Source organism: Kryptolebias marmoratus, linkage group LG1 (assembly GCF_001649575.2).
Source record: "Kryptolebias marmoratus isolate JLee-2015 linkage group LG1, ASM164957v2, whole genome shotgun sequence".
NCBI lineage: Eukaryota > Metazoa > Chordata > Actinopteri > Cyprinodontiformes > Rivulidae > Kryptolebias > Kryptolebias marmoratus.
The window spans coordinates 12,113,624-12,140,743 of record NC_051430.1 but is presented as its reverse complement, the minus strand read 5'-3'; the positions used below and the strand labels follow the sequence as shown (position 1 = coordinate 12,140,743).

At 43.3% G+C, this 27,120-nt stretch overlaps 2 protein-coding genes and 1 long non-coding RNA gene across 7 annotated transcripts in view; 1 reads left to right on the top strand and 2 right to left on the bottom strand.

Moving 5' to 3' along the window:
- Positions 1–534: 534 nt before the first annotated feature.
- Positions 535–15,929, bottom strand: LOC108236584 (neuronal calcium sensor 1). 4 transcript variants are annotated; one of them, XM_017417352.3, is made up of 10 exons: positions 15,666–15,929; positions 14,921–15,050; positions 13,717–13,859; positions 10,658–10,682; positions 5,849–5,987; positions 3,987–4,065; positions 3,630–3,718; positions 3,476–3,553; positions 2,829–2,936; positions 535–2,329 (listed from the first exon to the last, which is right to left on the bottom strand). In XM_017417352.3, the coding sequence occupies exons 3-9, from the start codon at positions 13,778–13,780 to the stop codon at positions 2,838–2,840; spliced, it is 573 nt and encodes a 190-aa protein (XP_017272841.1). In that variant the 5' UTR covers positions 13,781–13,859; positions 14,921–15,050; positions 15,666–15,929; the 3' UTR covers positions 535–2,329; positions 2,829–2,837. The 4 variants fall into 4 exon arrangements, with proteins under 4 accessions (XP_017272841.1, XP_017272839.1, XP_017272840.1 ...); XM_017417350.3 differs by having other exon boundaries at positions 14,928–15,050; positions 15,666–15,928; XM_017417351.3 differs by having other exon boundaries at positions 13,717–13,854; positions 14,928–15,050; positions 15,666–15,928.
- Positions 15,930–21,701: 5,772 nt separating this feature from the next.
- The window catches only part of adamts13 (ADAM metallopeptidase with thrombospondin type 1 motif, 13), a 9,135-nt gene continuing 3,716 nt past the window's right edge, over positions 21,702–27,120 (top strand). The window contains exons 1-18 of one of the 2 annotated variants that reach the window (XR_003039195.2): positions 21,702–21,847; positions 22,046–22,115; positions 22,259–22,392; positions 22,694–22,777; positions 23,033–23,157; positions 23,247–23,393; positions 23,473–23,607; positions 23,860–24,010; positions 24,101–24,205; positions 24,297–24,448; positions 24,528–24,591; positions 24,854–24,980; positions 25,054–25,202; positions 25,282–25,402; positions 25,526–25,606; positions 25,689–25,870; positions 26,108–26,264; positions 26,958–27,084. Coding sequence is in view for 1 of the 2 variants with exons in the window: in XM_017417283.3 (XP_017272772.1) it covers positions 21,770–21,847; positions 22,046–22,115; positions 22,259–22,392; positions 22,694–22,777; positions 23,033–23,157; positions 23,247–23,393; positions 23,473–23,607; positions 23,860–24,010; positions 24,101–24,205; positions 24,297–24,448; positions 24,528–24,591; positions 24,854–24,980; positions 25,054–25,202; positions 25,282–25,402; positions 25,526–25,606; positions 25,689–25,870; positions 26,108–26,264; positions 26,958–27,084 (2,189 nt within the window). In the remaining variant the exon portion in view is untranslated. The remainder of the gene's footprint in view (positions 21,848–22,045; positions 22,116–22,258; positions 22,393–22,693; positions 22,778–23,032; positions 23,158–23,246; positions 23,394–23,472; positions 23,608–23,859; positions 24,011–24,100; positions 24,206–24,296; positions 24,449–24,527; positions 24,592–24,853; positions 24,981–25,053; positions 25,203–25,281; positions 25,403–25,525; positions 25,607–25,688; positions 25,871–26,107; positions 26,265–26,957; positions 27,085–27,120) is intronic. The other variant, XM_017417283.3, reaches the window with a different exon arrangement.
- Positions 24,277–26,117, bottom strand: LOC119617019. Its single transcript, XR_005233168.1, has 2 exons — positions 25,954–26,117; positions 24,277–25,846 (listed from the first exon to the last, which is right to left on the bottom strand). It is a non-coding gene; the product is annotated as an uncharacterized LOC119617019 (long non-coding RNA).

Sequence of the window (27,120 nt, the reverse complement as noted above, 5' to 3'; positions counted from 1 at the left end):
GGTGGGGTGGGGTGGGGGGTGGGGGGGTGGAGATGGGTACTAAAAGGTTCCCAAGACCCAACCTGCTTTGCTTTGTGTGCGCGCGCGTGTGAGTGTGTGTAACCCGACCCCACTGTGACTACAAGGGTTAAAGCGCCATCCAACATCCCCTCCATCCAGTTGATTTTTTTTTTCCCCTGCAAGGCTCGTTGCGCCCCTTGTGACACAGTTTCTAACAGCTCCGTGCACATTAGAAGTGGGTCTGAAGTCATGGACACGCGCTGGATATTGTCTTAGTAACAGGCTCATGTTTAAAAATAACTATGGTTTATATTCAGCATGACACCTGTCTAATTTTGCACTGGAGCTCAGGCTGAGAAATAAGCACTGAACCAATGTGCTTTTTGCTCATCTGGGCACCAAACATGTCAGAAAGTTGTTTTTAAAATGACATACCTTGTGTAAGACTTAACAGATGAGGATATTTATAGGTACCAGCTAAAATGTTTCCCAAAAAAACTGGTCAAGACACAGAAAATCTTTAAGACAAGAAGCTGATGGTTGACTTTGAAGTACACTTGTGTTTTACTGCAGGATTTTTTTTCAACACATGCTGCAAAATACAAAAAAGAATCGGGGATGTAAAGGACACAGCAAGTCTCTGTAAGACAGTTCCTCCTCCTGTTATCATCTCCGTCTGTGCTCAGCCGGAAGAAAACAAAAAGCGACTCCGAGGAAGTGCTGCGAGCCCCGCGAAACTCAATTTGCTCAGTCACGATTGGCACGGCGAGGGGTTTTATGCAGCTCGTTGTTCCCGACACAGCCCCGCAGAGCAGGCTTAGGTCGATTGGTCGGTGAGTTGTGCAAAGAACAGCAGCAGGCACTAAACCTTGACGTGACACCTTTTTCACTTGGAGTGCGGCAGCGCAGCGCAATCAGGGACCCGAGACAGATCCTGTTTCAACTACAGGCCGGGCAATCTTGGGTTATTTACTCCAGGTGAGACTTTCAAACGGGGGGGAATTTAAAAATTTTACAAATAAACCTTCGAGCACCAATGGCTCTACAAAGCAGCTTCAAATGAAAAAAAAAAAACATTTTTCCTATTCGTGATGAACTAAAATACAGTAACATAATCATCAGCCACTCAGATGCATTTTATTCTGTGCTCTTATACTAAGCAGATAAATGACATTGATAATTTAGTAAATTATAACTTGCATAAGGCGTAAAATATCAGTGAAGCTGATAAAACATCTAAGTGCACAAAAATAAATCGTCTAAGTTTGAAAAAAAAAAAGAAAAAAAGGCAGCGTTACATGCTCTGGGCTCACACTGGACAGATATCAAGTAAGACAACTGCAACAACGGCGCTCGCAAAAGCTTTACAGCCACGACTGATGTCCTGTTAGTGCCTCTCGATGAGCAGGGCTTTGTGTCTCCGACGGCCGGGCGGGATGCTCTCAAAGGAAACACTAAAAGCCTCAATTGGGACGTAAAGCTGGGAGAGCTCGCTGTGTCGCTCGGTCGTGTCATTCAGGGTGGAATTGTGCAACAGCCAACAATCATGCTAAGAGGGGGAAAAGAAAACACAGCAGGGCGCCCAGGATTGCAAACGTTGTAAAACAATCGATAGAAAACTGTGCTACTTAAACATTCCTTTGAAACAAAACTCCTCTGCAAAATCAGAATGTGGTAAAGAAACTATCCAACGATAATAATAATAATAATAATAATAATGACATTGAAAAATACAGTGCAAAACATTTCAACACGTTTGATAAAAATAAAACTTCATTCCAGATTTATGAGGAAACTCTCATAAACGCAGCAAAGCAGAAAATAAATTACCGTCGTATTTACACTGTGTAATGTACAGCACGCTGCTTCGTAACGTCGAGCCATTTGTTCGTGTCATCACTCGGCAGCACCTCGTTCCAGACTGAGCTCTGAAGTCTCTCGGCATGTGACGAAAGCAGCAGCACAGTTCCTCCGAGGACTGATGCACGTGGGCGAGAAAGCAAGGGGTTCAGTTCCTCGGGCGGTCCGAGACTGCGCTCGCAGAGATGTTCAGACATTGTCCACGACACTCAGGGGTGTGCACGGTGCTACACAGCTGTAGAAGCACTGAAAGATGGTGGGCAGGTGCACTGGCACTTTTAAATTTAGATTTTCTTTATTTTTTCACTATCTTTACTGGAAATGTAGGTGAACAGCTACGTGACCCATCTGGTCTTGATGTTTGCAGTCCTCTTTTGGGTGGTCGGGATAAATGACGCCTCCTCCCATTGCAGATGTGATGGCGCTGCGTTGGCGTGTAACGGGCAGGAGGACGCCGAACCGGATCCATCTGAGGAGTTACAGGACGGATTAGCGTGTGGACTGATGGCAGGGAGTAGTGTCGTGATGCCTGGGTGCATTCAGAGCAGGCAAGATAACTAAACAGACCATTAATATGAATATATATACAGTATGTTTTCACAAGCTCACTTCACAGTTGACAGAACACTGAGCAGGATGTCAGCAACAATTGGCAGCAGCCAGTGGATTACATTAGACAGTGGGATGTGAGGACTGTCTCACTCTCCATCCAGCACTGCAAGACTATTATACTGCCAGTAAACAAGTGGGGTATTTGAATAATTCATAGAAGCAAACGGAGAGCGCAAAGTGGCTTCCACACTTTAATTCCAGCCAAAAGATTGTTTTCCCTTTTTATTCTTTACTCTGCTGAAATAAAAATCACACAATAATAACACAGAACTGAAGCATGACTCGGGACTGAAGATGAATACCAAGATGGGTAGTGTGCGTGCATATTCCAGCTCATTTCATCCCCCCTCGCTCACCTTACATTCCTACACGAGTCCATCATAGAGCGACAGCGCTTGAACAATAGAGGGGTCTGCCTTGGAGCCTTCCTGGAACTCCTGCAGAGTCAGCTTCCCGTCTGCGTTCTGCAAAGTGAATCAAAACGAAACCGAAGCCCCTGTAAAGTTTCACTTAGAAATACCAGCAGGGGGCAAAAGAGGCACTCGGGCTCATGCCGGCCCTGTTTAAAGCTGATAAAGTGATTTTTTAGCTCTGTGCACCTGGACAGTAGCCACTCTCCTTATAGACATCAGTGAGTGAGCTGATCCTGGCCGTAGTGAGCTAACAAACACACCAATCCAGCCTGCGTACTGTATCATCTTTCACTAAAGCTGAGCAGATTCTGAGTGCTGACAGAGTGGGCGCTGAGGGACTAGTGGTTAAGGTGGCTATAAATGATGTTTATAGACTCTAGGCAGTATTAGTGACACTAAGATTGGTACAGATAAACTTAACAGTGTCCATTTTAAAGCCTCGAGGGTGGCAACAAAGGCAGACTCAGCTCTATAAATGAGAATCTCTTAATTAGAGCTGCTTTCACAGCGCCGACTATACTTTGGGGATAAATAATCTTGCCTATTATTACTGTGTTTGTCACTTTAGGCTTTGATATCTGAATACTAACCTTGTCCATCATAGCAAAAATACGGTCCACTCGCTTCTCGGGTGTGTTTTCTTCCTCTGGCAGCTCCACAGTGTTGCCCTAAAACATCACATGATTACAAGTGAGCCCATTCAAGCAACTTAAGAGGATAAATAGGACGAACTGCAAAACCTACCACCATCTGATATATTGCATCTACGATGTTTAACATTTCATCACGGGTTATGTAGCCGTCATTGTCAAGATCATATAGCTTGAAAGCCCCTGGAAAGACAGGAAACGTTCAGATATAGAGGTTTTACAGGAAAACAGAGAAGGCTTACATGTCTCAGATGGGTGAGCATCGCTTTGAATAAGGAGAGCTACTGATCACTTCGTTAAAAATCTTCTAAATTTAAAAAGGGTTTGACGATAAACCTTCAAAAACTGCTGCATCTGAGTTGTAATCTTTAACTTTCTGTTCTTTGGAGATCACCTGTCCTTTTTCACATGTCACACATGACAATGAAACCTGCATTGTGCATCTTCTTACATCTGAGCTTCTCATCCAGAGTCCCCCGAGAGGTCACTGACAAGGCCTGGATGAACTCGGAAAACTCTATGCGTCCATCCTAGAGAGGGTAAAAAGAGACAAGGAGAGAGTGAAGGGAAATCCATCCAAAACAAGATGACCACCTCGTTTAACGTTAGCAGCGGCTGTATTTTCTGAAACTCCTTGCAGTTCCTGCGCGGGTGTCCTTTGTGTTGAAAATGGGGCCAGACGTTTGCTCGGAGAAAGCTGCTATTTTTGCCCCACACCCGGCCCTCTCCTGAGGCTCAGACGTGTCACCTCTGGTCATTAGTGAGATGGATGCTACGGGCTCATTCCCCCAAAACTTCCACTTCGCCAACGCAACCAGTACGTGCTGGTGGCAAAGCCGTTACACGGCTTCCAAACGATTCTGTCCAACAAGAGAGAAGCTATCGCACCCCTAGATTTATTCCCTTTTTTAGCTTTAGTACAACAGAAATACACAAAATATTCCAATTGACTTCCCAAAATTGTGCCCCTCAAAGTATTTCTGAAGGAAAAAAACATTCCTTTAGAACAGCTGAGACCCCCCCATGAGTTTTACATTTCCTTGAAAACAATTTAAAAAAAAGCCAGGCACTGTTTAGAGCCCAGAGGTCAGGGAACTTTATCTCCAGCAGACATCTGCCTGGTCAGAAAATGCTGACGTCGTGCAATGCCGATTACATAAGCCATAAAAACTGTTAAGATCAATGCATTCTCTAACTATGGGGTGCCTAACGCTAATGAGGGTCACAGATAAACGTCTGATCTCTCTGACACAAAGCCACTTATCTGGAGTCGGCAAACCTCCAGGGGCTCACCGACAAGCCCGGAGCTGCTCACTTATGGCCGGTCCGCCTAAATGCAATTTGAATCAACACGTGCAGCTGACACGAAAGTACAATCGTAGGTCGGCCTTGTTAAAACTTTGCTTTGTCATCAAGTCCTGAAATGCTTAGGGGATGTGTCCACACACACACACAAAAACAAAGAGTTTCATTCTAATAAAATGATAAAAGAAACTACAAACATCTGGTACACAACATAAAAAACTAGTCTTTAAATAAAGTTAGCTGAGTACCAGGAATGGTTACAACAGAAGCTATGAATCGTATTAGACATCATGAAAAGTGAACAATCTTGCAAATAAATTTATCAGAATTGTTAACAAAACCAATATCAGGATGTTAAAAACTTAAGAATTTAAAGAAATGTTTGAAGGATTTCGTCATCAATGTTCTCCAACTTTATCAATTCCAAAAGGTCACGAAGTAAACCAGAGTACATTACACAAAACATACGTGTATCAGTATCAACAATAATGATGGGGATTTTAAAAAGTGTATCAACATTGTGCTGATAAGTCTTTGATAAAAAAAAAACAGAATGAACCAAGAAAACGTATGGAAATATTCTTGGTTTAAGATATGCGTGTGCACTGCAATGATGTCATTAATATCAATGCTTTTGTCCTTTTATAATCATGTGAAAAGTAGATTAAATTTGACTGAGAACTTTGTTTTTTTTTTTAAACTATTGACAGACAGCCTTCACTGCCAGTGAGCGTTAAAAAAAAAAATGAGAAAGGTTACAAGATAAGAGCAAGACCGTCTCAACAAAGAAGAATGCCAGGAGATTCCTGGAAAACAACTAGTTTAAACAAATCAGGTATGTGCTGATTCATTTGGGCTTTTCATTCAACTCAAGTGCTGGCTGAACAAAGAGAAATACCTGTAGTCTGAGCTGAGAACAAATGAGCATTTAGCTCAGACACCGGGCCTTTCAACATCACTTTCAACTGTTTTTAGTGAGTTTGAAGCAACAATAATTCGATCACAAACCTTGTTTTCGTCGAATACGTTAAAGACAAATGAGGCGAACTTTGTGGGATCTCCAAAAGGAAAGAACTGTTTGTATATCTTCTGGAAGCCCACGGCATCCAGCTGCCCGCTTGGACAGTCTTTAATGAAGCCTTTGTACCTGAAGGAAAACAAACAAAATTAGACATCTGTCAAAGTGCTTTATAAAATCTCTGGTGCAATTAAAATTCAACATCAAGGCAGTAGTAGACAAAGATGACAAGAGACTAAGGTCACCTTTCTCGCCCCGACTGTAGGCGGTACTGATACAAAGAAAGTGCAAAATCAAAAAGGTAAAGTGCAAAGCTATTAGTCTCATTCACAGATAAGAAGATCGCCTTAATCCAATCGCAAGCCAAAGGTGGTTAACTCTAATCAAATTCCCCCCGGGCTTCTCTTTTGATAACACACGCAGCTGATAGATAAGTCTGAGAGCTTCCTCTCGCCCCTGGAAATGACATCAGAGGAGCGTCCTAACATCTCTACTCGGCCTAAATATAGAAGCATCTCATAAGCAATTTGAAGTGCAGTCACTCAAAGGTAGGCAGTTTCCTGGAATGTCTTTGTAACGGAAACACAGTCGTCACAAAACAGGTCAAGGAGCAGGGATGACAGCCTTGGTCTCAACAAAATTAAATGTTACATGAGCGGTGGAAAGAGGAAAATGGCAGCGAGACGACGCTAGTTACAGAAATTGCGCAAAAAAATGATGCGAGTACACACAGGAGAGCTCTGACTATACATCTCAGATTCTGGTTAGGCTTTTTGAAAAAGGAAAAAAAAGAGGGTGATAATTAAAGGGAAAAAAAAGATCTGATAAAGAATGAAGGCCAGTACTGAGCTTCTCCACACACACACACACACACACACACACACACACACACACACACACACACACACACTGGCTCCTACATTCCTCCTAAACTCTTTACTTTTAATCTGACTGGGAGATAATGAAGCCAGCTTCATAAAGTCAAAGCGATGGGGAGCCGCTTTGAGCAGCAGCAGGAAAAAAAGTCCAGCGAGAAGTGAGGAGAGACGACGGCACAACTCTGCAAATTCTCACATCTGAATTAGAAGGAGATATGCAGGAAATTGAAAGCTCAGCTCACTATAATGCAAAGTAAAGCCTAATTGGTATTCAAAGAGCAGAAGACACAATGCATGTCATAATCCAAAGCCGACCCACTTCACCTGAATTCTTTAGTCAATTTTTTGATTTGACTACAGAAAATCTAATCCGGCAGCTAATATTAAAGTCTGACAGACATGTTCTTTATGTGTTATGCATGTTTGGATGAGAACTGTTAGTGTACATATTAATGTGTTTACCCCCCAAAACGGAAACTTTCCCAGTTTTTTTCTGCTTTGCCAAGAAAGACGTAGATAACAGGAGTAAGAAGAGGGCACAAATAAATGATAAAATGGACAAAACTAACTTAACCCTGATCTGTTAGGCTTCCTTTTTTAAATGGGCCTTCTGATACTGACAAACTTTATTAATTTAACACTGATCGCAGAACTTGAGAGGTTCTGTAATATTTTTTTTAAACTCTTCTATCATAAACATATTGATAAACATAAAACAAAAACAGCTTGTTTGTTGTTTTTTTTTCTGGTGAAAGTTCGATCTTTCTCCCTCCGTAGTTTCTCTCCAGTCTCAGGCTGCTACAATCAGTAAATCACAAGGTGGACAGTTTCTACAAAATGTGTTTTTTTTTTACCAAAAATAAAAGGATGACAGCGAAAAAACCCAGCACAGGTAAATCCAGGGTCGGACTAAAAATAATCCAACCTGTTTGTCGAGATTCNTCAGCATCACATGGATGGCAATTATATAGTTATATATGTCTGGTAATTATAAAGTTGACAACGCAACTTGGCTGGAGAAGAATGGATGCGGTCCAAGCTGTTTAAAATATCTGAAATGCTTTCAATTTGGAACTGTAGCCGGTGCAGCTGTGAAACCTCGAGGTCCAGCTGAGTGCAGGACGTTTATAAAAAATAGATAAAGCTGCATCGTTTTTTTAGCCCATCATTCCACCATTAGATACTCGAGAGCAAATCGCTAAAATGTGCACCCAAATGAGTTTGACACGATGACCGGAATAACGGTACCTGGATTGTGCTTAATAAATGATTTTTTTTTTGTTAAAATAAACATACTAATACAAATCTGTCAGTGTGTGCCCTCTTGTGGATATAATTGTTAAAAGCAAAAGTTCAAAGCTTTAGGTTTTTTGTTGTCTAGATATAAATCCATTTGTGGAACACTCTGGCACCTAGTTACAGACAGAGGGGTTTTATTCAAAGCAAATAAAGCGCACAGAAGGCACGTATGAAAACAATAATAAAGTGTAGGCATTAAAATATAAAAGAAACATGCGGCAGCTTCTGCTGCCCTACTTTTAGATACAGTTTATTGAATAGCTACAATTACAATGAAGTGCTAAATCTCTCAAGTACTCATTTGGTTCCTGCACTCAAACTGCCTGAGGTTTTTCCTTCTTTTGAAATCTTAAGAGCGTCTGAAAGAATAATCCTAAATACGCAAATGTGCAATCAATTTAAAACATACCCTAGTGGTTTGGCACTGAACTTCCATTGACAGATTCACAAGATTTGCTTTAAACGAGAGTACATTTACACAGCTCATATACATGCATTACCGCTTTATAAGACCTGTAAATAGACTGTTGTGGGTAAAATCTGTCTGGTTTACTTTTACCTGCAGTGTTTACAGGAAACAGAGGTTTAGAACTAATTAAAAATAACATTATAGCTTTTCATTGCTGTCTAATAAATATTATAGTTATTAACATTTTAATAGCTAAACACTGAAATACCTATTTTTATTGAGATGCAACTGATCAGTCAGCCAGTCACCAGTAACAGGATGTTTTATAAAGCCTTACATGATTTACAGATGACACTGCCAGGATTTCCTCTACATTTCACAGAGCAGTTACGTAAAGAGTTTACACTCAGTCGCTGGTACAGTGAGTACAGTAAGCACTGCTCCACGTTGGAAACAGGTTTGCGGTGTCATATTTTCATCAGACTCACTTTCTTTTGCCAGGAACGCATCGTGTACAGCAGATCTTTGTGGTGACACTAGCGTCAGGACACACACACAGTCTGATTGTACTGGTACTAATGCAACTTGTAGGGAAACAACAGATGTAACATGCAGTATCAGACCACACTGGTGATCTGGCATAATGATGAAGTATTTATCGTTGGCACCGGCAGCCTGTCGTTGGCATCTACCACGGTGGCTTGCTAAAGAGCGGCACAGGATGTTTCTTTTGCTCTTGCCTCACTGGCAGGAACATCACTGAGCCATGGGATTTTGTTATTGATTTCAGGTAAGCCTCGGGCATACTAATGATGTTCCCTTAGAGGAGAATCAAAAAGAGGAATAAACTTAATGCACAACGCAGGCATTTATCTAACCCTGCTAATTCTTCTGTGTCTGTGCCTGTGCTCTAATTACACGCCATCTGGCATTTCCCCTGGTGAAATTCCCTCTCATCCCTCACACTCGGCCGTGTTGATTGCTGCTGATCTTCAAGTGAGGACTCATGCAAAGAAAAAAAAAAAAAAAAAGAAGAAATTCTGTGAAAGACAGTGAGGGTGATGGTGAGCTAGCAGGCTGCACAGCCGGCGGGGTGGAGGTTCAAAAAGGGGTGCAGGGGAGCAGGGAGGAGGGAGTTATTCTGCCCAAGTGCACTCGAGCAGCCCCGGAGACAGGCCAGCTCAAAGACTCCAGACTCTCCAGTGCCCGGCGATATCTAATGCTCCAGCCACTACTGCTGCCTCGGCTCCTTCCCGCCATGAAGATCGTAACGGCAGATATAAAGAGCAACTACCTCTCGAGCCGAAGCTCTTTTCATGCATGCAGAATATGGTCGTGTAATCCAAAACCAAAGCAGGAGAACTGAAGTGTGAACATGGAAACATGATGACTTCCTTACTGAAGTCTCTCCTCTAATACGCACACTTCTTTTTTTTTTTTTTCACCAGCATCAAGAAGAAACGATGGCTACACTCAAACTTGACTCATCTCTATAATGATGGCTCATTGTTACTTATCCATCTGCCGGCAGCTTTGAAAAGTAAACACAAAATGCAGCACAACAGATTATTCTCGCTTGATTTAAAAAAAAAATAAAAATAAAAGTTTTTTTCCACTTATCTTGCCTAAAAATATATTTGCTTTGTGAATAAACACTGCAAATACAGACTTGGAAAGAAAAAAAAAGGCTCAGCGTCAGCACGGTGATGCTGGTGCAGGTCACACTGACTAACAGGTACAAAATCTGACAGGAAGGATTACTAATCTGTAACCCTGTGGAGGCTCTGTGGCCATGTAGCCATGAAAGCCTCAAAGTGAGGCAGCCGTGCACCCCCACCCCCACCCCCCGTCATTCCTCGCTTATCAGACATCCCTTTTTGCAAAACAGTAAAAAGGCTGTGGAGGAATGCATCATGGAAATGTTTGTATCAGTATTATCGGCCTTCAAAGTCATTTAGCCAGAGCGAAGCTTCAAAGTTGTTCTATTTTCAGATGTCATCCGTCTTCAGAGAAGTGTGAGGGAGATGGCTTCAAATCAACAATGAAGCCTTGAGAACCATCTCCTTGGCAAAATAAAAACCCACCAAGGTAGTTTTTGCAAGGTGGATCACGTTACAGCCCTCTGATTCAAGCCATGACAGCAGTTCTGATTTATTACTAACTTCACATCAGGACAGGAAACCTTCTCATTAAAAGAACATATACACACTTACCACTGCTGCACCTCTTTCTCTGTGACTGGAAAGAGAGAGAGAGAGAGAGAGAGAGAGAGAGAGAGAGAGAGAGAGACAAAAAGAGTGATGTTAGCTTAAAAATCTTTGGCTGTCCTAGAAAAAGGTAGCCTCGTAGTTAATCATCTCGCCCTAATCCTTTCCAACAAATATCCCCTAAACAAGAAAAACAAAACAATCAACAGTATCCATGCATTGAACGGAAGGCTGCACATCAGTCCTCTTGGCTAGGACAGTCGTAGGTAGGTGGGTGGATGGGGAGGGGTGTAGGGGAGGTGGGGGGTGGGTAAACCCAAGGGTGTCACCACAAGACAAGCAAGGCAGAGAGAATGAAGGTCAGCCACAGATTTAAGGGAACGAACAGTTCAGGCCGCAGGATGTGTCAGTATGGCCGCACGAGCCAGAACAATCTGATTGGATCTAATCAACCAATCCCACAAGGTTTCCCCCTGTACTTGTTACTTTCTCTAAACCAACCGAAGCAATTTTAAGACTTTGGCCCCTGGGGTTTTATAATGAAAATGAGGTCTGGAAATCAATAACTTTAGCTTAGCCGGGTAGTCCTTGGAGGTAAACCTGCTGAAGTCCTATTGTTGCTGCTGAGATCTCAGAACAGATCTCCACCACCACCGCTTCCACTAGGCCTAGGGCAAGGCAAGAGGCTTTGCAGCACAACAGACAGCGCTAGTTAGTTAAACACTAATTTCATCCACTGTAATGTTTAACCCGGAGCCACTCAGCGTCGTGGTTACTAAGCCAAGCTAACAAACCAGAGCAAACCACGACTGCCTCTCGCTTATAACAAATGAAAGAGCTTTAAAGGAGCGCCATCCGAGAGTTTGAAAACTTTGCCATTGCATTTGCACACCAGGATCAATACGGTGACTGCTGCAGTGCTACAGCAGAGTCCTGGAGAAGTTATTGATAAGGAGGGCAGGTCAAGCAGCCTCTTGCATGCTTACAGCTCCTCTCAGTGTGCCCCGCTCAGCTTTTCATCAAGAAACCCCTCATGCGACCACTTCCACGGCAACGAATGTCAGGTCAATCTCGCGACTGTGAGTTAAACCAAGCAAACGGCAAATTGGCCTCAAAGGTCAACGCGGACAAAATCCGAGGCAATTTGCCATGACGAGAATTTAATAAGAAAAAGAAATCCCTTACATAACTCAGTGAGAAGCAATGAGCGCTAATGTAATCGTCCACTCGGCCAGCCGGGCCCAGCGGAGTCGGCTGGAACACATCCGGCTTGTTGCCCTGTCGCTGGGAGTGCCATCGTCGTCTCTTTGAGAGCGAACAAAAAATTTCTCACGTGCGCGCAAGGGTCTGCCCTACATCCCTCAGAGATTCGAACAGCACTGCTGCTCCGTCCGTGTGATGCCAGGGCAGTCATTCAGAAAAGCCTTTCTGGGTAGATTTAAGCTCTTTAAAAAAAAAAAAAAATTTAAAGCAGGTGAAGCCAAAATCTCTTTTGCCAGGGTTTTAGTTTTCTGCTAAAAAAAACAGACAAGCAGTGGCTTCTAGTCACTTCTTGTGTGTGGCCTAATGCCGTCTTTAGCGGGAACGTGTTGTATTGAAAGAATAAAATTAAAATAATGGTTTATTCATGAGCTCACAACAAAGCAGAAGGAAGACGCCTTCTTTGCATGTACACTTTTGAAATGAATAGCCTTATTTTTAGCCTCACCTTGTTGGCTCTATTGACAGACGGGGCACTATTTGCTTTTGAGAAATGTGCTGCTTCTCCTACCAGCAAAAATAAATTTTAAAAAAAAGAGACATGGGCACAGAGAAATTTAAGTCCCCAATCTGTCAAGAGCTAAAAGAAAGCACCGACTAAAATGGCAGACAAGGCTTCTCGTGGGAGGCCGAGAGCAAGATGCAATAGGATGAAAGAAGGCAGAAATGATAGAGTCTGAATCCAAGTAACAGAGCAGGGGGGGGGGGAGAGCGATCACGCTGGGAGAGAAAGCTCAGTGCCCCCTCTTAGCGATGCTAACCAGATAAGATCCTAATTATACTATTCCATTCCCCGCTCAAAGAGGGCAATTAGGGGGGTGAAGCCAGGGAGAGGCAGGGTGAAAGGGTAAGAGACGGAGAGAGACGGAGAGAGACAACGAGCGCAGGACAGAAGCAGGCAGTCCAGCCCAGCATGATGCCTAATCTTCCTCCACAGCAATTTCCTGCTACAACAGCTCTCCGTGCTTCTGCTGGTGGGGAGAACCAACCACACAAATAACACTGTCATTAAGCAGCCAATGGATGTCAACTCCCACCCACACCTGCACACCGCACTGCTCAAGTAATAATAAAGGCGCCGCGCTCCAGAAATAACACACAGACGATTAAAATAGTCCTCAAAGCAGATGCTGCTGGAGGTAATTACAAATGTAATCTTTGTACTAAAAACTGTCCAGATTTCTTTCCTTTTTACTTCTTTGTTCAGTGGGAAATGCCAACAAGTAAAAACTAATAAAGTGTAATAATGATCATAAGCTCTACCACGCAGGAACATAATTTATCGTTTTGCCAGATAAGGAATAAGCGGAATGGATTCATACTTAATAAATGTAGCATCTGAAAGCAATCGAATGAGGGTTAGCTCTGCAGAAGATCAATGAAAACCAAATAAAACTATATTTCTAAAAGAGCTGATGATGCAAACTCGGCTCCTCCGTGTTTACTAATCTCCTCAGCGGGGTTCAAAGATACTGATTACAAGTTTCCCCCTGACCTTAACCAACGACAATCTGCCGCACAACATTTAAATAAATTGAAATCCAACAGGGTCTGACATTTAGCTGCAGCTCGGTTCTGCCAATAATGAGAAAAGTGTTGAGTCCCCACAGGCTGGGCTATTTACTGTACAGCCTGAGCGGGGCTCAGTAGGTGGAAAATATAAGGAAACCGCAGCAATAGCAATAACATCAACACGAGGTGTTCCCATCACTCTTTGCACTCAGACTCGTTTAGAAAGAGTTTACTCAAGTTTGTTTGTTTTTTTTAAATACATGCGAGCGAACAAAGGAGACGAAGATACTCACAGTAGGTTTTCCTTGTCAGCTCCTCCACCACCTCCGGTTTGAGCTTGCTGTTTGATTTTCCCATGATCTTCAGCTCTCATCCACACCTCCAAAATCACCTTGGCACGTGACACCTGTTACTACCGCCTCTCCAGAGTGCTGCTCTGCCAAAAAAAAACATGCAACAAATGCAGGCTGGTATAGGTGCAGAAAGAAAAAAAGAGACAAGCTTTTGTTTTGTTTTGCTTTGACGAGTAGAAATACATTTAACAATAAAATTGGAGGGGTCGGTGGGGGGGGACTCCCATTCAGGCTGCGCGAGTCTTCCCCTTCAATCTAGCTGTGGTCAAGATCTGCTCAGTCATCGTCCCTGGCGCAACAGACGGACGCGCCGAACCCCGGGGGCTCTGTGAATTAGGCCCGGCAGGCTGTTGAGGCTGAACGAGCGCCCGGCGAGCGCCTGCGTGTCCGCCTCATTTCTTCACAGCGAGCCCGTGGGCGAGGAGTGGCGTTCGGATGCGTTGCTACCTCCGTCCTTGGATACAAGAGTCACTCGAAAGGCTGGGTTTAAGCACCACGCTCTCTGCCTCCCAGTTGTTCGCCGCTCTTCGCCCACCAGTCCTTTCTCCACACCCTATCTCTAACCGTTCTGGGTAAGCCGGTGTGGAACAGAATCTTCCCTCTTGACAGCAGAGATAAGGGGGGTGCGTAAACTAAAATACAATGAACAGACCTTTACTTGGACACTCCCCTCCCTCCCCTGCACACTCGAGTCAAAGGATGAACTTTAATCCGTACAATTCATCACCATTTTAAGTCTTCAAGGGTTTCAGGAATAACTCGTAGTGTGCAAAAGAAGAAAAAAAAAGCTACCAGGTCTCCTCATAGTTGTGTTTAGGATGCCAAGTTAACAACAAAAAGGAAAGGCAATCTGGTGCTGCTCTTAAAATAAGCATGCGCGCCGTCTACAAAGTTCATAGGCGGATCTGAAGAGTGACAGCTTTTCTTTTCTCCTCCACTCTGACTCATAACTCTCCCTCCTTCCCTGCCTCACCGCGGCACGGCGTGGTGATTTCCCTCCTCGTCACGGCAGCCAAGAGATAGGGATAATGGAATTTCTTTGTGTCACAGGCCTGGTATTGGCATGCACTGATGTAAAACCACAGCATCTGTCTGAGGCGGAGAAAACTAAGAAGGAGAGAGAGAGAGAAAACACTGTACGCACTAGGCACCTTCAATGCAAACATCTGCTCTCTTTGTCCACAGCCACTAATGTCCTCGTGAGGGATGCCACGCTGGTAATCACCATCTTTGGGTTGGCTCAAGCCTCGAAGTCCTGGGTTTTTACTGAGACGCTGTAAAAATAAACACAGAAACAGCAGTTAGACCTGTGTTTTAGCAGAAATAGGAGTGTATGATATACTGTAAATGGGGGAGGGGGGGAGGAAACACTCAAAGTAGACAAATGTCTTATTGAATCTGGTGATTGTAGTCAAAAATGGGAAAACTCCCAACTCTACAAAAAAGGCGTGTTGGCAGGAGTTAGCGAATCCATTTACAGCTCCTTTTATTAGCTGCGTTTTTGTTTTTTTTTTAAAGAAAGTGGAAGTCGTAAAACGGGTAAAGTTGTCATTTTACACGCCCTTTGCCAACGCCTAATAAGCAAACACGCAAAAAATAAAATAAATTAAAAATGCGTCGTTTTGAGTAAATTTCTCCGTATTTGACAGGTGAGACACGCATACAGTGGCGGCAGCAGCAGGTGGGATGTTGCCTTTCGGCTCCATAGCAACGCAGTTTATGGCTACAGGACAACAGCGACAATGCGGGGAGCTTCGCTAGTCGCCACGTTTGGTACCCACGCTGTTTTGGGGGAGGTGGGGGTAAAATACGCACTTTGAAAGCCTTTTTTTTTTTTTCCTCAATTTTTTCTTTTTTTTTTTTTTTATTAAAGCTAGGGTGGGGTTTACCTGAGCCAAAGAAGTAGCAAGTCTCCGTTCAGGGAGGGTGTCCCACAGCCGCCACCGCCGCCGACGTCCTCCTCCTCCGCCGCCGCCGCCGAGCTCCGGGGCGGGCGAGTCGCTGCTGCTCGGCTGGCCGCGCGCGCTGCTCTGATGCCCGGCGTCAGAGGAGTGACGTCGCTGCTCGCCCCGACCAGCTGAGAGCCGCAGACGCTGACGTACCAGGGCTCACACACACTTGACTCTTTGTGTGCTCTCAGGGCTTCCTCGTGTCTCATTCTCCACACTGTAGGATTACTTTTTCCTTCTTTTTTTTCTTTTAAAGCCAGACTGCAAGTTTTCACCGTGAACATCACCTAGAGCTAAAAAGGCGGTTCAGTTAAACAGCAACATGACTGTACTGCTTATTTTTCCAGATTAAGGACCTGTTTTGCCCATTGACTGGTCGCACTGAAGAAAACAGAGCCCCTGACTTAGCACAGACTTGTAAAAGGTCCCAAAAATAGAAACAGCCACACTTAAAGGTACTCATTGCAAACTAAAAAATAAAACATTTTTAAAAAGGGATATTCTGAGCTATAACAGATGGTGCTGTTTGAAAGAGTTTACGCCAGTTCTTTTCCAGATATGTTGATACGCAATTCTGGAAATGCGGGTATGCACTCAATGTAAACAAAGCTGAATTCCCCCTAAAAGTCACGTGGAAGATGAAGTCACGTGACTGACCTGTTTCCAGAAAAAAACAGGAGAAATGCAACATGATTTCAAGTCTATTTCAATTTAGATTCCACTAAAAGCCCATTTGGAATTTACTCGACACATCTAAGCATAAACATCAAGACTTTTGGACTTCTCCATCCCAAACAGCTCTTCCGTGGACGTCGCCATTGTTGACCTATCACTTTGGGTTCTCCATAAGATGAACAAACGGACATAGTAGTTGTCACCCAGTTGCAATTAGTGAATGCATTGACCATCAATAAAATAAAGAAAAATGTGTGGATATTGTTTTTTAATCTGTATTCATGACATGACAAAAGGCTAAAACCATGCAGACAGTTTGCTTTATGTTTTATTTTTGTTTTTGTTTTGTTTTTAACACATTTTTTTAATGTTTGTTATGTTTCTTTTTTACTGTAATACTTCCCTTTTTTGTAATTGTATGCATCAATTTTTGGTTCTGTTGTATTGCTTCATTGTTGCTTGCATTAAATTTATTGGGGTTTTTTTTTGCATCTATTTTAAGTCTGCATAAGCTTTAAGTATGTCTTTTAAGGCCAATTGTGTTTCACATTTGGATTTATCACAGTTGTACTTGTCTTTTTCAGCTGTTTTCTTTCCCGTTTAGATGAGGGAGATAAATTAATGCACATTTCTTTGATTTAATTTACATATTTGCACTTTTTTAATCCTATACATCTGTGAATTTTAACCTTTCACTCATTATTTTTTCATTTTATACTTCTGGATATTTAATGCTTTTGCATATTTTGCTCTTTTATTTGCAGTAAATGTCAATTATGTTTAACACTGTTTGTTTATCTGTGTTTACTCTATTGTGAATCTTGCACCAGGGGAAATTCCTTGTAGTGTAAACTTGGTAATAAACCTGATTTCGATGTATTTATCTTTGAAATTTATAACCTTAAAATAGTCAAACATGTACAATAAGGAAGCATAACACATGCTGACATGTGTTTATGATCAATTTATAACTTGCCATTGTTACACTTAGTTTTTATTTACCCTCTCTTCTGTAGTTCCTTTTGGTTGTTTTGAGTCCCTTTTTCAAATATATATTGTAATTCTTGAATAAGAGGCAGGAAAAACTGAATGTTTTGGCCCCTAAGAGTTTGTTCAGTAACAACTAAGCTATGCTATGACTTTACCATAAGTGAACATGGGCACAAAGACAAATTCAAACTTTTAACTCAGCCTCACCCTCTGACCGCAATAAAGCTCTGAAACATAAAAAAAAAGAAGAAACTAACACTAAATATTTACAGTCTGCTAAAAATCTGAGGTCCTCAAGTTGAAATTGCCTAAATGACAGGATCTAACCTTAAATCATCCTGGGTATATTCCCTTAATCACAAAATCTCCCTTTAGAGTAAAAAAAAAAAAAAAAAAACGTTACACAACTATTTTCAGAAGTAGGTCTCCAGATGTTCATTAAGATGTGTGCAGCCAGCCGCTGAGACAAAGTGCAACATGGGAATGGAGCAGAATTATTTCAGAAAATGCTTCCATCCGAGTTCCAGAAGTTTGAAGTACAGGCCCAGTGCTCTGTTATTGTCACATGTACTGATTTCTTTTTTTTTTGTGTGTGTGTGTGTTATTCCATGCAAGTGATGCAAGAAGGAGTCATTTCCCCACAAGTCTCGTTTGTAAGTCTGTTACTCTTTCCCTCACGTTTGAGTCCAAACTTGGTTGTCAGAGGTCTGCACACGCTCCTTTTTCTGATTCCGCTTCCATCAGCGCCATGTAAACCAGCGCTCATTCACTACATTTTCTCGTTAACACCTGCTGCATCGTCATGCTTCATGGGGGGTTGGATCAGAAAGTATGGCTGTCTGACTTTGCCAGCTTTGTATGCCGTACCCCCCCCCCCTCCCTCCCTGCAGTTTCCTTCTTGCAGGCAGCTGCAGATGCAATCGTCTCGTGGGTAAAGGGGGAACAGAGCTGAAAACACAGAAAAAGGGCTCCTTGCAAAATGGGATGAATGAATGGAAGTTTTCTTATCTCTGAGGGAGTTAACTTACAGAAATGTTGGATGTGCTTTAAAATGATTATAGCTCTATTTCCATAAAACTCGCCTAGACATGATTTACCAACAATCGTTTGATTCGGTACGTGCAAACGTGCTGCACGCAAAGGACGAGGAGCTGTCTTTGTATGGAAGGGGCACATATTACAGCTGCTCTCTGTGTGTTTTAAAACAGGCATCACTTGAGGGCACAATTTACATTCCCTTTTTGTTCGTGGCTGTGTCACTGATGGAGAAAGGCTCAGGAGAATATGCGGCGCATTTTAGGTCATCCCACGCTTAGTTTCAAAAACGGCGCTTCAAGAGACCCAAACATTCCAAAATGAAAGATGTCAGTGTTGCACGGGACTCTTTCTTTCTTTCTTTCTTTCTCTTCTGTATCTGATATTCATCTGCATCCAAGCGAAGGAAGGAAAATCCATTGCTGAAACGCCTCGAACACTGTCGGGGTCGACGCCTTTTCTTCCATCGTTCCTTTATTGGAGTGCACATCAGGAGAGCCATTCCTCTAGAAGGGGTTCTGTGCAATGACTGCATAATTGTCCATTTATTAGAAAACACACACTGGGATCATTAACTCATCAGCAGCGGGTCGTCATTAATACGTCCCGGCAATGTTTCTGCATCACCGCGATATGCAGGCTCATGCTTAAAAACAGCTGGAGGGGGCCGAAAAGAAGCTACGGCGGGGAAAATATCTGTATGTTGCGGAGTCCCATTGGGTTTCAACACCCTCGGTATTACATTACAGCCTGGAAAGTCGCCATTGCCGGGCTGACAATAAAGGATCAACACAGCGTTTGTCTTAATTTGAAAAGGGAACACAGGAAGGCAGTGAGCAGCCCATCAGCAGGAAGAAATAAACCTGGATTTCGTAGGTTTTCAAACACTGCAACTTGAAGAGTGAGATACCTATGTGCAAACAAATCACATCACGTTTGAGAGGGGGGGAAAAAAAATAAAAAATCTTTGAAACAGATGCTGTCGAGCCATTTTGCTGGTATTTTTATGCCAAGCTGTAACTTTAATTCAACATCTGATCCATCACTCTGGCAGCTTTATATATATAGTCGTATACATAACTTTGAACAGCAAATGTAGCTTCAGTGAGTCAGACATGAAAAGTGTGCTAGATTTAACCAAGCTCCCCCATGGTTGTAAGAACAACTGATAACTTGTGAGATTATTTTTTAAAATCTTTTTAAGTGCAATCAAGCCAAAAGATTCGGTCATTGCACGCATAGGTCTGCTCACTCACAGGCAAGATTTCCATGTTTCTCTGGCAGCCTCCTTTTCATTTTTCAGTCAGTATTTTTCTTTAACCTTCCAAATCATTCCACTTTTTGTGCCGATAGCCCATATGGTAATAAACAAATAAATGCTTGAAACAACAGGCTCCCAAAAAGGGACATGTTCTCCGAGCAGATGGACAGAGGGACAAAGAGGGGCAGAGGGCCGTCAATCCTTTTAATCAGAGCCACTCCAGATAAGTGCATCTCAAACAATGAAGCGCCGAGAGGTCAGGCCTCGCAATGACAAACTGGAGTTGAACAAGTGTCCGGCCAAAAGGCTGACGTTAAATCACAAGCTACTTGGAGTGAAATGTTACCGGAGCTTATGGAGCTCAGCAGCTTTGTGTGTCACCGCTCTCCCTCTTCAGAAACGGCAACAAAACACTAATTTCCCGAGGCATCATCTGCTGTTACACACGCCAGCATCCCATATGGCTGGTTATATATAATTTAGACATCATAAATATACAATCCCACGAGCCTTCCTCTGAGGGAAACAGATATGTATGCGAATGCAACAACTCCCGCTGCAGACTGTGGTGCTCTCGGTAAATCCAGCGTGGCAGTGAGGTTTTAGCCAAGCCGGTGGTGTAGCGCCCGTAGCAACCAGCTGTTAATTCACTCTGACAACAAGCATATATCTGGCAGACAAATGGCAGATGGGGCCTGAGTCCTAGAGCCACGGAGATAAACTATAACATCCCTCCTTTAGGAAAGAAAAGAGGCTGGAGTGGAGCACTAAAAAAAGGGAGTGAACAGGTCAGTGCTCTTTTTTTTATTTTCTCAGCCTCGCATCTACATGGAAACAGCATCTCAGGAGCCCCAAAGTTGCTGTTTTTGAAAACAAATTCCAAAGTGAAAAAAAATCTGGTTTGTTTTTTGAATAGATGAAGACATTTTTTAGAAACAGCGACAGGTTTCCGAGGATATTTTTTAGTATCAAAAGAATTCAGAAATTTGTTTTGCAAAACCACATTTCTGTTCGAACAAGACTTCAGATTGGAGAAACTAATGAGCTAATGAGGGCTCATGCAAGAGGACCTGCTTCCAAAGCAGACTTTGTTGTCCTAAAACACCAATTCTCAATATTTCATACATCCTGAATTGTAAGTTTTATATTACATGGTCATTGGCACAAGTATTATGATAGTCCTGATGGAAGTTCCCTTAGGCTCCATTGTAAGAGCCACTGCTAGCTGCTGCTACTGCTATTTGTGCTTGCAAATAACCATAAAGTTTTATGTAAATAATTGTGTACTGAGAAATAATGGCAGTGTAAAGGTGTATCAAATAGTCTTTGCATGAACTGTAAACAGAATTTTGGAGATTGGAGTTTTTTTTAAGGCAGCCTCTTTGGTCTGGGTTGTATTTGGACTAGCCATTAGCTTGTCAGTTTATCAAAATTAAGCTCTGTTTCTTTAAATTGAGGTTATTCAAAGAGCTATCTGCAGCAGGTAAGATATTAACTGTTAATAAATTAAAAAATAAAATCAAATCTGGATGTATCACCAAAAGGCATAACAAATGCACCAAAATATCTGCTTTTAGACCAGCAAATCATTTTCAAAACAGAACTGGTAGCACTGCTTTAATGCCTTCCATGAGCTGAAGGGATGTTATTCTCCTCCTTTCTTGTGGAGAGGTCTGCATTTTTTCCCCTCCCATTTAGCCAATTAGTTTGGTTTTTGTTTCAGTTCAGGTTCACGTCTGCCCTCTACTGGCGACAACAGGCAACAACACTTTGGAAAATTGGCCATTTGCATTGGAGCTATTCTGGCAACACAAAGCCTTCGTGAATTGACTTTTATTGCTCTGTAACCTAAGGCAAAAAGTTAACATATTAGTCAGCACAAACCCAAAACAAGCCAACCAATGAGAGCTGTCCTCTTAAAAAAAAAAAAGAAGAGAGAAACCAAACGACACACATCAACTTTGTCCCCACTGTTTACATAGATATGTTACTCATACATGGCTGTGCTCTGCCCTGAGTGAGAGTTAGCTCACACGTCCTGGTGTCAAAGCAGAGCAGAGAGACGCACAGAAAGAGGTGAAACATGGTTTTCATGACTCCACTCTGTCTTCTACTCCTGCTGCCTGGCTTCGGCCCTTCAATGGGATATCCACAGAGCAAGGTAGGTGGACAGCTGCAGGCCAACGGAGGCCGATTTTATAGTTCAGGACTCCGGCAAAGTGCATTGAACTCTTTAAACTTTAAACTGTTCCACAGCCTGGGACTTTCCAAATCCTCTAGTATTTGGACTACTCGTGTAAAACGAGTTAAGACAAAGCTGCTGGTTTTGAACTAAACTAATGCTGTTCGTGTCCTCTAGAAGCTTGACGATCTCGCCACTATTCCAGGAGACGTGCTCTCCTCTTCAGGATCTTCTGCTGACTCTTCAGGTGCATGTTAGCAGCATCGTGAGAACACCCAGTGTCCTAACATCCATGGGGGAATTGAAAACGTTTCGCAAAATGCCAATTTTATGGAGCTCGTTGAGCTGCCTCAAAGCAGTAACGGCGTTGTGTTTTCCTTTTACTCGTAGTAAGCGGCCGTCTGCGACGCTCCACTCTGCTCCCTGATATCACTCACCTGGAGCTGTTGGTGGTGGTGGGACCTGATGTCCAGCAGGTCCACAAGCAGGACACAGAAAGATACACCCTCACTAATCTCAACATTGTAAGTGTCCGCACAAACATACAGAAAAAAAGCATCTTATTCTAAGTAATTTTATGAGTAGTGGATGGGAATGTCAAGCAAACTATGTATGGAAACTGCTCGAAGGGGCGATCAATAAATAATGAAAGACTAGAAAAACACACCATTAGAGAGGGGAAAAAAAATCTGTTCAGATGATGTGGAATTTATGGTGAAATGTTCTCTCAGCCTCTCTGTGGGGTGCTGCAGTACTTTAGTCCAATTACTCTCTTTCAGCAGAATGGAACATAACAATCAGATCTATATTCTTACGTTTTCCCAGGCCTCGGAGCTGCTGAGAGACGTGACTCTGGGCGCCAACATGAGGGTGCACCTGGTGCGCATGATCATCCTGTCAGAGCCAGAGGTGAGAGGTTACAAAGTCATTTCGGATTACGATGGCAAAGCAGCTGTTTTTAGCTTGGCAAAAGTGAAAGCTTAATAGTAAAATATTCATAAAGATACTGTTAGAAGGTAGGCACCAGCTCCCAGTGACCCGGAATGGAGAAGCGGGTAAAGAAAATGGATGCATGGATGGATGGATGGATGGATGGATAGATACTATTAGAAGGTGCTCAATTTCTGTTTACTACCTCACATTTTACCATGCTGCCTCTTCCAGCCAGAAATCCAAATGTCCTCGGACATCATGGCTTCCCTCAGAAGTGTGTGCGACTGGGGCCGAAGGATCAACCCCCCCAACGACACGGATCCGCTGCACGCCGATCTCCTGTTGTATATTACAAGGTGACCCAGCTGCAGGACTCCGATGGAGCTTCGACAGCAGAGCTTTTTATTCTGTCAAAGTGACACTGTATAACTCCCGTCACCGTCAGGTTTGACCTGGAGCTGCCTGACGGGAACAAGCAGGTCAGGGGAGTAACCCAGCTGGGAGGGGTTTGCTCCAGTGAGTGGAGCTGTGTGATTACGGAGGACACGGGCTTCGACCTGGGCATCACCATCGCTCATGAACTTGGTCACAGGTAAGGCAGTTTCAAAGATTTATTGTGGTTTGTTCGTGGGGGAGATAAGTACTAATAAACCTGATTTCTTGATATCCAGTTTGGGGATCAACCACGATGGAATGGAGAACACCTGCAGCTGGAGCGGCTTCATGATGGCCTCTGACGGAGGCTACAACAGCGTGGATCTGACCTGGTCCTCCTGCAGCAGGCAGCAGCTCCTCACGTTCTTCAGGTGGGCCCACCTGTCCTGAGCAGCTGTCTGTAACCCCACAGACCTGGTGATGTCATTAGGTTTCCCAGCCACAAGTTGGAACTGAATGATTTCACTTGATGTTGGTGGAACTGATTGCATTTTTGCAACATATTTATCATTTTTTGTTCATTTCTTTATGTTAAATATAATGAAACTGGCTGATTTGTTTAAGATTCTATTTTATGTATGATATTTGGGGTGGAGTGAAATCCCATGTTTTGGGGTTCCCAGTGAAGGAAAAGCAGAATGTGTTAAAGATTTGCCTGCGCTGAGAGGCTCCCTGCAGGACTGGAAGCCGGGCCTGTATTATGGCGTTGATGACCAGTGTCGTATAGCTTTCGGCAGCACGGCGAGGGCCTGCTCATTCACCAGTCCCGACCTGGTATGTCGCCCGTAGCATCAGCTCGGTAACGCCAGGTGGCGTTCCACATCAGAGGACTACGCACTCATTCGTGTTTGGTTTCCCCATCAGGCGGCGTGTCGTGTTCTGTCCTGTCACCTTGAACCTGACGATGACAGCTCCTGCAAACGCCTCCTGGTTCCCCTGCTGGACGGGACAGAGTGTGCTCCGGATCAGGTGCTGCTTTCACTGAGGAAATTTAATGCAATCATTTCCCCCCAAAGAGGTAGTCCACCTGTCATCCTGTCTTTTTTTTTTTTTTTTTTAGTGGTGTCTAAAGGGCCACTGTGTGTCCCCACACAATTTTGGCTCCTCTGTCGTCGTCAATGGCTCCTGGTCCGGCTGGTCTGAGTTCTCCTCCTGTTCACGGATGTGCGGTGGGGGGGTCACACGCCGCACGCGGCAATGCAACAACCCAAGGCAACGCGACGTACACAAGCAGTAGGACCTTCTCCGCAATGCTTGTTTCGTCAAATAAAAGCTTGCCGTGTCTTTTCAGACCTGCTTTTGGAGGGCGGGGTTGTGAGGGTCCAGATATTGAGGCCGAACTTTGTCACCAGCAGGCAAGTTCTTGCTGCTTGTGTTTACAGCGGGCCTTCGTGCTCATTAAGTGGATTGCTGTGTTCCAAACCATTAAAGCAATTATTTCTTTTCATCTTTTGATTAAAAAAAAAAACAACAAAAGATTTCGTCAAATAATTTGGAACACACGACTAAGAAATCATAAAAGCAAGAGCTTGCAGCAAAATTTGGCTACTTTTTAATTTCAGTTCACAGCTCCAAACAGCTGCAGCAATAATGAGCCGAATGTTTTTATTGTTGTAGCCTTGTGAGCGCACCCAGCTGGACTTCATGGCGGAGCAGTGTTCCCAAACCGACCCCGACCCCCTCTACCTTCAACCAAACACCGCCTCGTTCTACAAATGGATCCCTGCTCTTGGCTTCGTAAAAGGTGAAATCAAAGAGAGAGCGAGAGAGAAAATAAAACGTCTTTAAAACAATCTTTTTTCTTTGGTTACGACCAGGGGATGAGCAGTGCAGATATATGTGCCAGTCGGAAGGAGAGAACTTCATAGTGAGCCGTGGTTCTCACTTTGTGGATGGGACTCGCTGTGAGGCCGACAGCCCTCCTCCTTTCGGCGCAACAGCTGCTTGTCTACAAGGCAGATGCCGGGTAAAGACAGCCCAAAGATGCAGGTCCCGGTTCAACTCTTTTCAGCTTGTTGATGTTCAGTGTTTTTGTCTGTGGTCAGCTGTTTGGCTGTGACGGGGCGCTGCGCTCTGGAAAAGTGCGGGACGTTTGTGGGGTGTGTGATGGCGATGGGTCGACCTGCAGCTTGACATCTGACTCCTACAGTGGCGGTCAGGCCAAAGGTGACAGATAGCTTGATAACTCACTGCTGTTCTTGGTCTCAAGAGACCGTGAACTGAATGCAAGTTGGGTTGCGGACTGATTGCCAAAATAAATGAACTCTTCCTCCTTTTGTCCAAAACAAGAGTACAGCACATTCCTCACTCTGCCAGTGAACGCAACACGGGTTCACATTGTCAACATGGCTCCTCTCTTCACTCATCTGGGTAACTGACATCACTACATAAAGATTCCTAAAACACCGCGGGAAACAAACGTGTAAAAGCAGAGTGTGTTCTGCGCTTGCAGCTGTAACGGTTGGGGGTCGGTACGTCGTGGCTGGATCGGGCAGCATGGCTCTGAATATCACCCATCCCTCCCCGCTGGATGAAAACCACCTGGAGTACCGCCTCCACCTGACCCCTGACCTTCTACCTGAGACGGAAGAGGTGACGGCGAACGGACCTCTGAAACAGGAGATAAATATACAGGTCAGGAGGAGGAAAACACATTTACAACCCAAAGTCACAATGTAATTTAGGAGGTGGTCTTTCCATCCATCCATCTTGTTTACCTGCTTTCCCATGCAGGGTCGCTGGGGCCTTTCTCCAGCAGTCAAACACCAATCAAACACTGCGCATACTCTAAAGAAAACAGTTCACCAAAAACAAAATGTAAACATCTTATCCGGAAACTTTTAGCAGTTGCAATGCTTTTGCCAATTACAGGTCTATCGTAAATACGGGAAGGAATATGGGGAGAAAACAAATCCAAACATCAGCTATTGGTTTTATGTACCTGCCAGGAACAGCAACTTGATAGATGTTACACCTGAAGGCAAATGGGCTGTTTTCACAACACCTTGCTCCGTCTCGTGTGGATCAGGTAAGTAACGCGCTGATGAATGCGTAATGAAATTTGCAAGAAAGGAAAGCCAGAGTAATGCAACCTTATGTCTTGGGATGTATGGAAGATGCAAATTTTAACAAAAAAAAAAACAAAAAACAGCCCCTTATTCAGCTCGACTTTCCTTTTGTTCCACACAATATGAGTGTAAATAAACATGAAGATATTTTGTGTTTTATTTGATCTAGTTTGTTTGTTAATTTATTCCAATTCTTTTCAGTTTTGCAACATGTTCCATAGACGTACTGTTGGTGATTGTTGGCTTTGAAATACCAACGTACTTTTTGTCATTAATGATGCGTTTAGAAACGTGTAATTTACCTTCCCCTTTTGGAAATAAGCCGCAGTCCTAAAATGGAAGGATTGGTTTATTTTAACAGAGCAAAAGTGAAAATACCTTGGGTTTATTTATACGATCTTAAATAAAATGAAAAGCTTATAAATGTAGGAGTATGTTTGGTGTTTAGATTTGATTCTTTTCCCATGTCGTCTAAATCTTTTACTATATAAATTGTATTTTATATTTAGTTTCAAGTGTCATTAAAAAAATCAGGACAGTGCTGACTATGTTTTTCTGTAAGTTAAAATCAATCCAGTATATATATCTTTTTCCAGGACTGGCATTTTTGTCTTGAAGATGTCTTCTTCTTGCCTTTTTTTTTGTCTCTGTAGGTGTTCAGAAGCATGAGTTTGTCTGTGTAGACGAAAATATGAACCAGTTGCAGCAACGTCACTGCAAAGCGCCTCCTCCAACTGCACCACTCCACACAACCTGTCAGCTCACAGCCTGTCCCCCCAGGTGACTCAGCTCTGTTTCCCCCCCACCCCCACCCCC

Excerpts from the sequence above, each read along its gene's own strand:
- LOC108236584 (XM_017417352.3), bottom strand. The coding sequence starts at position 13,780 with ATGGGAAAATCAAACAGCAAGCTCAAACCGGAGGTGGTGGAGGAGCTG. Across the intron at positions 10,683-13,716 it reads GCTGACAAGGAAAACCTACT|TCACAGAGAAAGAGGTGCAG; the intron begins GTGAGTATCTTC and ends CTCTCTTTCCAG. Across the intron at positions 2,937-3,475 it reads TTTTTGCTATGATGGACAAG|AACGCAGACGGGAAGCTGAC; the intron begins GTTAGTATTCAG and ends TTCACTTTGCAG.